Raw genomic sequence first — 13,779 nt, forward strand, 5'->3', positions numbered from 1 at the left:
ATTTCCTCTACCCCTCTTGCGATAAAATACAATAGCTTTCCCTCTAGATGTAGATGGCAGTGGAGTTGGCAATGGACTCTGCTGTGCTCTAGAAGCTTAAGAACTAGGAGCTATAAAAACCTCAAATCAATGCAACAATAATGGAAAAAATACACATTCAAACCAAAGCAAAAATCATGGAAAAAAACTAGGGCACAAGAATAAATTAAGCTAATAAATCTAAGAATCAAGTTTTTGCACTTTTGACCAAAATAAACCCAATAAAATGAAAAAAAAAAACACATTCAAATCCAATAAAAAATCATTGAAAATAAATGGGTGATAGAAACCCAAGGAAAAACAAAACAAACAAACAAACAAAAAAATGGTCAAATTTGATGCCTATGGGCCATATCTGAAAACCATGCTTTGCTAAAGAAACTTGGTCCAAACTTGATTTTTTTTCTTTCTCAGGATTCTAAATTCCTTCACTTTTCTCCTTTCTTGCCCTTGTAGATGTCTTCTCCTCCTCCTTAGCTCTCACTCTTGCCCTCTGTCTGAAAAACATGAGGGAAAAAACCACAAAATCACATTTACAAGTAAAATTTTTCGCTTGCCACGATTTTTTCTGATCGAATCATAATTTTTACAAAAATATCCTGATTTTTTCACGATTTTTTGAAAATAAAAAAATTGACAATTATATCGACTCAATGAAAAAATCACAATTTTTTTAAAAAGTCATGATTAAATCACGATGTTTGCAACACTAATGTGAACATCACCACCCAGAACCAGGGTCGCACAAGGTAAGAGTTTCTAGCAAATGCATAAAGTCTTTTTGCTACCAGGCTTAACAAAAATGCATCGAGTCTTTTTGCTACCAGGCTTAACAAAATTTGAGCCTTTGCTTGGACGGAACACACAACAAGGTTTCATTGGAAAACCCTCGAGAGTGTTCAATTAGAATATTATTGACAGGCAACCGTGAGGTAATGGGATGAGAATAATGTGGAGCAGAAAGGTAAGTAGATTGGAGAAGGTTGTTGTACAACATCGAAATGCTGGCCCGACTAGAAAAAATTGGTCGAGAACTGATGCAAGAGCATGAGGATTGAAGACGAAAGGCTTAGAATTTTATTCCAAAAATACAAAAAAAGTGTTTACAAGCAAAGGAGTGGGATCCTTTAGTTGTCACTTTACAAAGCTTTCTAGATAGGATTTGAACTAAAATTCAAGGATTTGGATTATCTTGTAATTAATTCAAGCAATTAGGCTTAGCTGAGATTCTCGAAGAGAATATCATACAGATTAGATAGGATTAGGTAGTTTCGATCCATTTATTAAGGATCTGGTTGTTGTATGAACAAGTATTTATGTAAGTTTTGAATTAATGTAAAGGGATTTGGCTGTGGAGGATTAGACTGTAAATTTTGAAGTCTCTCTGTATTTCTGTGTATTCTGCACATGAATGGTAAATCCTGGAGGTTTGAAGTTCCTTTGAAATATCTCTGAATGCTATTGAATTCCAGTTTGGGCCTTTAAAACTAGATTTTATATAATCTCGTGTTATCACGTTTAAATCTTCGTTCACTATGTATTGTGTTAATTCGAACGTATTTTGAACCCATAGAGTTTAGTTAGCGCTATCCCAAATATAACTTAGACACAGGTTAAACTTGGTGGAAGAGCTAAATCCTTGGTGGAATGAGGAAAACCTGAAAAATTCGCAAGAAACCCAGGAAAAGGTCTGAACCGTTCGATTGACAAATCTAATAGATCTAATAGTTATCATGTACCAACAAGCACAGAAGTTAAATGGAATAGAAAGGAAGTCTTCATAGGTGAAAGCTGTTTCTCGCGTGGTCTCAAGGTGGTAAGTTGTATTTTGAAAATTCACGCGATTCCATTTACAGCCAACACGTAGCATGGGAAAATTGCTTTTCTAGCATGCTCTAGGCTCGTTAAACATCACACAAGAATCCACGCAAGATTATGCACCAACCGTTAGATCAAGCAAGATTTATCAATGGTGGAGATCATCTAGCTAGTTTGCAAGTGAGGAAAGCAATAACCGTTGGATTGAGTGCTGAAATCGACGGTGGAGAATTAACGTGATAAAGGTTTGTGAAATGACGGACGCGACAAGGTTATAAACTGGGATTTTAATTCTTTTTCATTCCATGGAAAAGTGAAGGTCTGCCATATTTCAAGTAAATTTAACAGTTCTGTTGTTTAAGCAGAATATCTAAAATTAGAGGTTGACGACTGATATTCCAAAGGAAACCTGAGAAGAAGACTTGCTTGAACTTGAAGAGATCGTTTCTGGTTTTGAACGATTACAATTAACACCTATATCCAACCCACCATTAGTGGTATTAGAGCAATTCATTGACACTGATCAGGATCTCAAAGATCAGAGAAAGAAGTGCAACATGGCTTTCAGAGTTGGAGGAAGACATGGTCAAAGAAGAGGAAGACCAGTTGCAAATGCTAAAGTGTTGGAAGCTATGGAATAGATGCAAGATAGATTGGAAGTAGTGGAAATGGGAAATCAAAGATATGGAGATGTCAGTGAGCCTAAAGTTGAAGCTGCAGAAGAAGAGGAACTTGCAGAAATTACTCCTAAATGAGATTCTTTAAATCAGTGTTAGGATCCACATCTAAATCTAGACTTGAGGGTACAGTTTATATAGGAGGTTTAAACCCTGAGGAGTTGATAGACTAGACTAATGATTAGATAAATTCTTTGATTATGAAGAAATGGAAGAAGGAAAGAGAGTGAAATTTTTTGTCACAAAATTGAAAGGACATGCAACACTTTGGTGGGATGGAGTGTAGATATAAAGAAAAAGACTTGGTAAAGAGCCAATTAAAAATTGGAACAGGATGGTGGCAAAGTTGAGAGGTAATTTTTTGCCAAGTGATTATCAACAGACATTATTTGGACAGATGCAGAATCTTAGATAGAGGTCTTTGATAGTGAAAGAATACACAGAGGAATTTTACAAAGTAAGCATAAGAGCTGGAAAAATTCAAGATACAAATGAGAAGGTTGCAAGATACATAAATGGTCACAGAATGGATATCCAAGATGAGATAAGTGTGTTGTCTCCTAAAATTGTAGAAGAGGCTTATCAGATGGTATTGAAGGCTGAAGAAAAACTCATGAGAAATCAATCTGCCAGAAGTAGAGGTACTTTCCAAGGAAGGGGAAGTCAAGGTGGTAGAGGAAGATCTACAACACCTAGAGATGGAGCTAGCAGTAGCTTGATTCAAGATACACCCACAGAAGGTGATGCAAGTGGCAGAAGGAGTTTTTTCAAAGGAAGAGAAATCAGATGTTATAGATGCAACAAGCTAGGACACAGAGCCTATGAGTGCCCTGAAAGCACAGGAACAAATCAGAGAAATGTAATTTTTGCTAAGACTGAAGAGGAAGCAGCAAAGGTGTCAGAAGAAGAAAATGTACCAAAGAAAGGGGAATCTTTGGTAGTTAACAAAGTTTTGTTAAAGCCAGCCAAGGAAGTTGTTGAACCTGCACACAAAAAGACTTTGTTCAACACTGTGTGCAAGGTTCAAGGAAAATGTTGTTAAATGATAATTGATAGTGGAAGTACTGATAATTTGGTCTCCACAGAAGTGGTGCAGAAATTGAAATTAAAGACAAAGAAACATCCAACGCCTTATAAGGTGTCATGGCTTCAAATAGGACATCAGTTGTTAGTGAATGAACAGTGTGAAGTGGAGTTGTAGTTGGGCAAATACAAAGACAAAATTCTGTGTGATGTGATGCATATAGATGTGTGTCACATATTACTGGGAAGACCTTGGCAGTATGATAGAGGAGCTATGCATGATGGGAAAAAGGAACACATATAAATTTGGTAAAGATGGTGTTAATCATACATTGCTACCTATGGAAGAAGAGGACGCATCAAGAAAATCTATTCCAAAGACCCTATTGCTGAGTGGAAAAGAATACCTGCAACAGATTGAAGAGGATGCGGTAAATTTTGCATTGATTTGCAAACCCAAGGTAATAATTACTTCCACCAAAATTTCTGATTTTCCAATTGAAATTCAAGAGACGTTGGAGAATTATTGTGATGTCATTGTAGATGATTTTCCTAATGAGTTACCACCCATTAGAAAAATCAGTCATAATATAGATTTGATTCCAGGGGCAAATCTACAGAATAAAGCAACTTACAGGATGATTCCCATAGAAAATGAAGAAATCATAAAACAAGTTCAAGAACTATTAAATAAAGGACTGATTAGAGAGAGTTTGAATCCTTGTGCAGTGCCAATAGTGTTGAGTCCAAAGAAAGATGGAGGCTGGAGAATGTGCACTGATTCAAGAGCAATCAACAAAATAATAATCAGGTACAAATTTCCTTTACCTAGAATTGAAGATTTTATGGATTGTTTAAGTGGAGCAAGATATTTTACAAAGATGGATTTAAAAAATGGTTATCATCAAATAAGGTTTAGAGAAGGTGATGAATGGAAAACTGCTTTTAAAACAAATGAAGGACTGTATGAATGGATGGTAATGCCTTTTAGGTTATCAAATGCTCCTAGTACATTTATGAGGCTTATGAATGAAGTTCTGAAAGAATTTATTGGTAAATTTGTAATAGTATATCTGGATGATATATTAGTTTACAGCAGATCTAAAGAGGAACATATGAGACATCTGAATTATGTCTTACAGAAGCTGCAAACAAAAAAGTTACTGTTAAAGTTAAAGAAATTTTCATTCATGAAGGAAGAGCTGGTATATTTGGGCTTTGTTGTTTCTACTGATGCATAAAAGATGGATCCAAAGAAGATAGAGGAAATCATAGAGTGGCCTTCACCAAAAAGTGTTTTTGAGGTAAGACATTTTCATGGTCTTGCTATTTTTTATAGAAAATTCATAAGGAATTTTAGTAAGATCAATGCTTCTATTATTGACACTATTAAGAAGGATAACAACCATTTAAATGGACTGTTGAAGCAAAAAAGAACGTTCAGCTGTTGAAAATAAAGATCACTGAGAAACCTATTTTAATTTTCCATGATTTTAATAAGCCTTTTCAAGTGAAATGTGATGCAAGTGGAGAAACTATTGGTGGTGTTTTAAGTCAGGAGGATAGAGCTGTAGCTTATTTCAGTGAAAAACTAAATGAGTAAAATAAGAAATATTCTTCTTATGATAAGGAATTTTATGGATTTGTATAGTCATTGAAGAAGTGGAGACATTACTTGATGTCTAAGGAGTTTATACTTTATTCAGAGAATCATGCATTGTAGTACATTATGCAAAAACCAAAGATTAGTCAGAAACATGCAAAATGGGTAGAATATCTTCAAAGTTTTAATTTTGTATTGAAGCATATAACTGGCCAATCAAACAAGGTACCAGATGCCTTAAGCAGAAAAAGTATCTTAGTTTAGGAAAGTCAAATTCAAGTCTTGGGTTTTGATTTTCTTAAAGAATTGTATGAGAAAGATTTAGATTTTTAAGAGGCATTTGAAGCTTGTAAAAATCCTGTTTTTTTAGACAAAAGTAAGTGGCTAGATTTTTTCTTGCAAGAAGGATTGTTGTTTAAAAGAAATCCATTGTGCATACCAAATTGTTCTATGAGGGAAAATTTAATCAAGGAGAAACATAGTGGCAGACTTGGAGGAAATTTTGGTACATACAAGACTTATGAGTAGGTGAGTCAGTTTTATTTCTGGCCAAAGTTGAGATCTGAAGTGGAGAAGTATGTGAAAAATTGTAAAGTCTGTCAGTATGCAAAGGAAAGGAGCCAAAACACAGGTTTGTATGTTCCATTACCTATTCCAGATAGACCTTGGGATATGGTAAGTATGGATTTTATTTTGGGTTTACCAAAAAATCAAAGAGGAAATGATTCAATTTATGTTGTGGTTGACAGATTTTCTAAAATGGTACCTTTTATTTCATGTTATAAAACTAGTGATGCTACTCACATTGCTAATCTGTTTTTTAAGGAGATTGTAAGATTGCATGGGATACCTAAGAGCATTGTTTCAGACAGGGACACCAGATTTGTTGGTCATTTTTGGAGGAAATTGTGGGAGAAACTTGGTACTAAACCGAGTTTCAGTTCAACATATCATCCTCAAACTGATGGACAGACTAAAGTTGTAAACAGAAGCTTGGGTAATCTTCTGAGAAATCTTATAGGTGAACATCCAAAACAATGGGATCAAAATTTGGCACAGGTTGAATATGCTTATAATGATTCTCCTAATAGGAGTACATGGAAGAGTCCATTCCATATAGTTTATGGAATTCACTCAAGAGGAGTGTCTAAATTAAGAGACTCGAGAAAAGCTGAAATTTGAAGTGCTAAAGGAGAAGATTTTGCTTCAGAGATTCAAACAATACATGAACAGGTAAAACAACAGTTACAGGATAGCCCCTAATATTGGAATATCTCCAATTTTCAATGTTGTTTATTTGTATAGGTATGAAAGTGGAAATGCAAATGATACAATAGAAGACAAGGAAGAATAAGAGATTGATTGGGTAAAACAATTACCTACAGTAAAGGCATTACAACGAGAAATTTTTTTGGATAAGAGATTGTTTAAGAAGACAAGGAGACAGGAGTATTTTCAGTATTTGGTTAATTGGAAAGATCAACTGATTGTTGATGCTACCTAGATGACAGATGTCATGCAACAGAAGTTGGGCAGTTTTGTAGAAGAGCTCATGGATAGGATCCCATGAAGAATTTTGTCCTCAGGAGTCTGATGCAGGAGCATGAGGCTTGAAGACAAAAGGCTTCGAATTTTATTCCAAAAATATAAAAAAGGTTTACAAGCAAAGGAGTGGAATCCTTTACCTGTCACTTTACAAAGCTTTATGGATAGGATTTGAACTAGAATTTAGGGATTTGGATTATCTTGTAATTAATTCAAGTAGTTAGGCTTAGCTGAGATTCTCGAGGAGAATATGATACATATTAGATAGGATTAGGCAGTTTCAATCCATTGATTGAGGATCTGGTTATTGTATGAACATGTATTTATGTAAGTTTTGAATTAATGTAAAGGGATTTGGCTGTGGAGGATTAGACTGGAAATTTTGAAGTCTCTCTGTATTTCTGTGTATTATGTGTATGAATGGTCAATCCTGGAGGTTTGAAGTTCCTTCGAAATATTTCTGAATGTTGTTGATTTCCAATTTGGGCCTTTAAAACTAGATTTTATATAATCTCATGTTATCGTATTTAAATCTTCGTTCACTGTGTATTGATTTAATTTGAACGTATTTCAAACGCACAGAGTTTAGGTAGCGATATCCTGCATATAACTTAGAGACAGTATAGACTTGGTGGAAGTGCTAAAACCTTGGCGGAATGAGGAAAACCTGAAAAACTCGCAAGAAACCCAAGAAAAGGTCTGAACTGTTCGATCGAAAGATCTAATAGATCTAACAATTATCGCGTGCCAACAAGCATAGAAGTTAAATAGAATAGAAAGGCGGCCTTCATAGGTGAAACCCATTTCTCGTGAAATCTCAAGGTGATAAGTTGTATTTTGAAAATTCACGCAATTCCATTTAGCAACCGACACGTAGCATGGGAAAATTGCTTTTCTCGCATGCTCTCGACTCGTTAAACATTGCGCAAGAATCCACGCGAGATTATGTGCCAACTGTTGGATCAAGCAAGATTGATCAACAATGGAGATCATCTGGCTAGTTTGTGATTGGCGAAAGTGATAACAGTCGGATTGAGTGTTGAGATTGATGGTGGAGAATTAATGCGATAAAGGTTTGTGAAATGACTGTCTCGACAAGGTTATAAACTGGGATTTTAATTCTTTTGATTTCGTGGAAAAGTGAAGGTTTGCCATATTTTGGGTAAATTTAACAGTTCTGTTGTTTAAGCAGAATATCTAAAATTAGAGGTTGATGAATGATATTCCAAAGGAAACCCGAGAACAAGGCCCCCTTGATCTTGAAGAGATCGTTTCTTCTTTTGAACGATTATCATTAACACTTGCAATCAGCCCATCAAGAACCCTCGTTGAAGCCCATATCAAAACCCTCACCCTACGAAACTCGAGAGTTAGGACCAATAAACTGCTGGTTATTTTTATGAAAATCCACAATGGAAAGTGGTTTGGAAGGTCTCGAGCCTGAGATCGGACCAATCAAACCAAGTCTCCAACCTTGTGAGCCTTGACAATTGTCCATAACCCAACTAGGGACCAACACATACGTGGAAAACAAAGGAGTCATGGGATTAGGAGGGGAATCATGAGCCATAGAGAAAGCTGGTGAAATAGGACAACAACTGGGAGTGGGGGACAAAAGGGTTCTAGAGTAAACAAGAGAAAAAACCAAGTGTCCAAAGGAGATTGCAAAAATCCTAATAAGAAGAGAAATTTCATGCTCATAATCTATGAGCTCCACCTCATTCATATAAACAAATGTAATAACATAAATATACCAAACAAACCCCGTGACATGCATACTCCCCAACAGTCGCAATGCAGGAAAAAAAGATTCCAAAACAAGGATTATCACATGAACCCTACAAGCGATTTTCAAGGAAGAGGACCGGAAAAAACCATGATTTATCCCCTATAGGCAGGAAAAATGTCAAGAGGCATAGAAACCCTAAATTCCGCAATTGTCACCTGTAATTTCTTTTACTCCTCTAAATATTAATTATATTTATTGATATTATTAATATATTTTACTCCTCTAAATGTTAATTGTATTTATTGATATTATTACTATTAAATTATTTATTTTCAATTATGCTATTTATTCACGTATTAAAACATATATTAATACATTATCAATATTTAAAAAGATTGTATATTTTACTGTTTAATTTATTTAGAAGTTCATGGAAGATATTGAAGCCAATTAATGGCAATTAGCAATAATGCAATTGCTTCAACAAGAAACAATATATTGATATTATTACTATTAAATTATTTATTTTTAATTATGCTATTTATTCACCTATTAAAACATATATTAATACATTATCAATATTTAAAAATATACAGTTTAATTTATTTAGAAGTTTATGGAAAATATTGAAGCCATTGCCATTAGCAATAATGCAGTTGCGTCAACAAGAAAAAATAATTAAATTTAAAAGATCTTATACTATATTATAATGTCAACAACTAGTATTAAACCATAATGTCAAGAACTAAGTTAGTTTCTCAAATTTTAGGAGTGCTAAAATGCATTTTAAATAATTTAAAATTTTGAATTACAGTTGTTACTTTGACACTTCTCCCAACTCCAAAAGAAAGTAACTATTTTTAAAACTGCCTCTATTCAGTTTTTTTTTTTTTTTTTCTAAATAAGATTAATCTATTAACAAAGAAAGGGGGTAAAATTACATCGTGACCGTAGACAAAAACTCTGCTCTGAAGAGAGGCAGAACTGTCAAGATAAGCTTATAAGAAGAATGCCCATAGGTAGTGAACTCATTCTTGAACCAATAATTAGGACCCATGCAGGGGAACAGATTAGGATCCTCTTGTTGTTGCAGGATAAACAAAAATTCAAAAATACACCAGAATTCCACATAGCTGTTTGCACAAAGAAACTTTCCCAGTTGTATGAGTCGCATGGCACATACACAAAGCAAAAGTGAGCATACTAGTCATCTGGAGGCTCTTCCACAATGCAACCCCATCCGAAATCAAGCAAATCCCTTGCATGAGCAGCATCAAGCTCAGAAGGACCAGGATCAACCGGTGCCATCACCACATCCCGAGCACTGCGAACTTGAGCATCCAGAGCCTGCAAAGACGCACTGCCAATCCCCAGCTGGAGGGTCAAAGATGGAACAGAGACAGAACCAAATCCCTCCGGATGAGAGCTAGAATCCTCCGACTGAGCTACCTCATGGAAAACCACCGAGATATGATCTGTTATCCTTGGGTGATTCAGAGAGTTGTTGAAGGTGAAAATTGCAGAGCCAGATGTGGGAGGTGGCTGGAAGAATGAAGTCGCCCTCTCCCACTGCAAGTGTTGGGGTAATGGCTTACAAACAACTCACTAGAAAGGGAAGGCGACTCGGAGGAAGGGTTGGAAGGCATGCGCCAGGGCTGGCCTCTTCGGCACCACATTCTATGTTGCAAGCGAGGCATCAGGGAGATAGCAGCAACGTGATAGAAGCAAGGTTGAGCAACAGTGATGACAGGGTCAGAGCAAATCAGATAGACTTTGAAACAAAGGCCAGAGGCCCAAGAGAAGAGCTAGAGGATTGACTGAGGCCGCTCCACCAAAAGAATAGAGAAAAAATCTGAATTATCCACCCCTTTCAAGTCATGAGAGGCCTCAGGGATGGCCGAACCAACATCAAACAGACAAAAATTAGAGTTGAGGCCAGAGGCAAGAAAATGATGCGAGTGAATCGACAAAAGCAATTCCACAACAAGCCCATGGCTGAGCCTTAATTTATTATCCTCTTGCGCACATCGAGAAGCACCCTCCATAACTGTTGCATTGAAGAATGTCGTGTTCTGAGGCAGGCCGGAGCGTGTGTAGGAATTAACCAGTGCGGTGGACATGATGGGAGAACTAGAGCCTCTGGAGTGGAAGCAGATGAGCCCTGCTCTTTGCAAATGCCGAGATCCATCTTCCATGCATCTACTAACCTTTCTATACTGGGTAGGCACGTGTCGATCCACCTCGCCCCACCCCTATCCCTTCACATTTAAGGCTGGATTATACACCCGCATCCGGGGGAGCTGCATCCCTTTGGACCAGAGTTTTGTACTCCTATTCTTGATCATGTTTCTGAATTATTTCTAGAGCCCCTGTGAGTAGAGTGTACTCAATTTTCACCCCCAAATTGGCAAGTAGATCAGCGACCTTGTTGCCTTCCCTCTTAACATGATTGAAAATGATGGCCCGATTGTTGTGAAGCGATTGTTCTATTGCATCCAATCTGGCTTCAAGTCTCCAACTATTGGCAATTTTTTGCGCATGAGCCCCATTGAGGAGTTGTTTGGCCATGTTGATGAGGATTAGGGAATCACCTTCAATCTCCAGAGGATGGAGGTTATGTCATTGGGAAAGGAGTAATCCTTGCCAAAGACCCTCCAATTCAGCCGAGTTGTTCGTGTCCCAACCTATGTTTCCAAAGTATATAAGGAGAGGAGAACCTTCGTGATTTCTAAATATGCCGCCAAATCCTACATTACCAGGGTTGCCCTTTGAAGCTCCATCAAAGTTGAGCTTGAAAGTGTGCTTTGGAGGGGGGATCCATGAGTGCTTTTTGATGTTGATGCCTTCTGAGGTTCTATGATTATGAGTACCTTGTGGGAGTTGTATGTTCCAGTTTGCCCAAATGGCTTTCTCATTTGCAAGAGTGGGAAAATCGTCCAGATACCAAGTTTGAAGCGCCAGATGATTTCTAAAGGAGTGCTTTGATCTTTGAATATGCGCTTGTTCCTTTCTTTCCAGATTGACCAAAGGAGAAGTCCAGGAATCATTCTCCATAATTGGTTGAGAATTTCACTTTTGTAAGGGTTTTGGTGCCAATGGCGAATGGAGTTGATGATGTCTTCAGACACTCTACATCTTTTTTGACAATGGAAGCTAGCCTTCTCCCACAACTGGTTGGCAAAGGTGCAAGAGTCCAAGAGATGCTGGAGCGTTTCCTCCTGAGAGTTGCAATTGGGACAGATTGAGGGCCCATGAAAGTTTCTTCTCCTAAGCTTGTCCCAAGTGAGGATTTTCTGGTGCCCCACAAGCCAGAGGAAGAGAGAGACTTTGGGCCAAGTGCTCGGGGACCAGATTCTGCCCCAAATGGGATCCAGGGTCGTAGGATCTGTGAAAATAATTTTATAAGCCTCTTTGGTGGTGAAGGAACCTCTTGGGGTGTAACCCCATCTTAGAATATCCCTACCTTTAGAATACCTAATACGTCAATTTTGGAGCTCCCTCTCCAAGTTCTTCTTAGTCTAGTTATCTACATTCCTGATTAGCCTATCGATTTGCTTCCATTGTTTGTACCCTTGTTCTGTCTCCGGAGTCCACTGTTTCTGGATGGATTCCTTTTGTTTCTCCTCCCAATCTTGGTAGGGAGGCTGTCTAAGGATGTCGTTGAGCTTTGGTAGTTGGTTCCATGCATCCGTCCAAAACCGAGCAGTTTTGCCATTTCTTATTTCAAAAAAACTGTGTTGCTGGATCAGCAAGAAGTGTTGTTTAGCAGCATTCCATATTAGTGATCCTTTTTCAGTGGGAGTGAATCTAATAAGCTCCTCCATCGGTCTGTGATTGGCATATTTGGCTGCCCATGGCTTGTTGGGAGCAGAGAGCCATTGCCACCAAATTTTTGCGCCCATGATTGCATTGCTGTAGCTAGGATCCCGCAGACCTATACCCCCTTTTTCTTTAGGCTTGCAAGCTGTTGTCCATTTTACCAAGGCCCATTTGTGATTTGTGCCTGTTGCACCCCAAAGAAAATTGCGCTGTAGAGCTTTTATTTTTTTAATAACCCATTTAGGTGCTGCAAGGATTGAGAAAAGGTAGAGCGGCATTGCCTGTAGCACAGCTTTGATTAGCACTAATCGGCTAGCTATGTTCAGTGTTCTGTGAGTCCATAAATTGAGACGAGATTCAAGTTTCTCAAGGAGCAAATGCCAAGAGGCGTGCTTGATGGCAGAATCAATAAGGGGGGCTCCAAGGTATTTGGAAGGTAAGGAGGCTATGGAGAAGCCCAGGATACGGGCAATGGCATGTTGAGTAATAGGGGGGGTGTGAAAAAAGAAGATCTGCGATTTAGCCGTGTTGATGCTAGTTCCTGAAGCATCAGAGAAGTCATTCAAAAGGGATTTAAACAGAGAGGCTTCCTAAACTGAAGGGTACCCAAATAGCATGTTGTCATCAACGAACTGTTGATGAGTGATGGCAGGAGAGTTGTGAATGGATAAACCTTTGAGCTGCTGGGAGAGGAGGGCATGTTTGATATGGCGACCCAAACCTTCCGCCATTAGCATGAAAAGGAATGGGGAGAGGGGATCTCCTTGCCTAATTCCTCTTGAGGGACTGAAAGGATGAGATGGTATGCCATTTATGAGGATAGAGAAGAAAGTTGTGGAGATTAGGCTCAGAATCCATCGAACCCACATTGGGGAAAAACCAAAAGCAGTTAACATTTTTTGAATATAGGTCCAACTTAGCTTATCAAAAGCTTTTGAGAGGTCAAGCTTGAGAATCATACCTACCTGTTTGGAGTGCTTGAGGGAATGTATGATTTCATGCGTGAGGATAATTCCGTCCAGTATTTGTCTTCCTTCTACATAACCAGATTGTTCAGGCGATATGAGCAAGGGAAGAAGCGGCTTTAACCTGTTGGCAATGACCTTAGATATCACTTTGTAAATAACATTGCATAGAGTGATTGGGCGAAATTTTTCTGGAGTACTGGTGCTCTCTTCTTTTGGGATGAGGGCAATGAAAGTTGAATTTAGAGAGGGCAGAAGCCAATGAAGAGTACGCGATTCCTCCACCACTAGCCATACCTCCTCTTTTATAAGATCCCAGAAAGAGTGGAAGAAAGTAGTAGTGAAGCCATCTGGACCTGGGGCTTTGCCCTCCTTGAGCTGGTTCATAGCTACATCCACCTCCTGAGGCGTAACAGGTCAAAGAAGGAGTTCGTTGTGTTCTTCTGTGATAATTTTCGGCACATTTTGAGTGATTTTTTCTATAGCAGGCCGTCTATCTATTTGGGGTTCTTGATGAACCTTCTGGAAGTGGCTTATAAACTCCTGTTCGATCTCTGCATG

The 13,779-nt window shown here is 38.0% G+C and overlaps 1 protein-coding gene across 1 annotated transcript; it reads right to left on the bottom strand.

Moving 5' to 3' along the window:
- Positions 1-11,952: 11,952 nt before the first annotated feature.
- LOC149224512 (uncharacterized) lies at positions 11,953-13,605 on the bottom strand. Its single transcript, XM_089388201.1, has 2 exons — positions 13,219-13,605; positions 11,953-12,843 (listed from the first exon to the last, which is right to left on the bottom strand). The coding sequence occupies exons 1-2, from the start codon at positions 13,603-13,605 to the stop codon at positions 11,953-11,955; spliced, it is 1,278 nt and encodes a 425-aa protein (XP_089244327.1).
- Positions 13,606-13,779: the final 174 nt, after the last annotated feature.

Source organism: Pinus tabuliformis, chromosome Q (assembly GCF_031772625.1).
Source record: "Pinus tabuliformis cultivar Carrire ecotype Pingquan chromosome Q, CPIR1, whole genome shotgun sequence".
NCBI lineage: Eukaryota > Viridiplantae > Streptophyta > Pinopsida > Pinales > Pinaceae > Pinus > Pinus tabuliformis.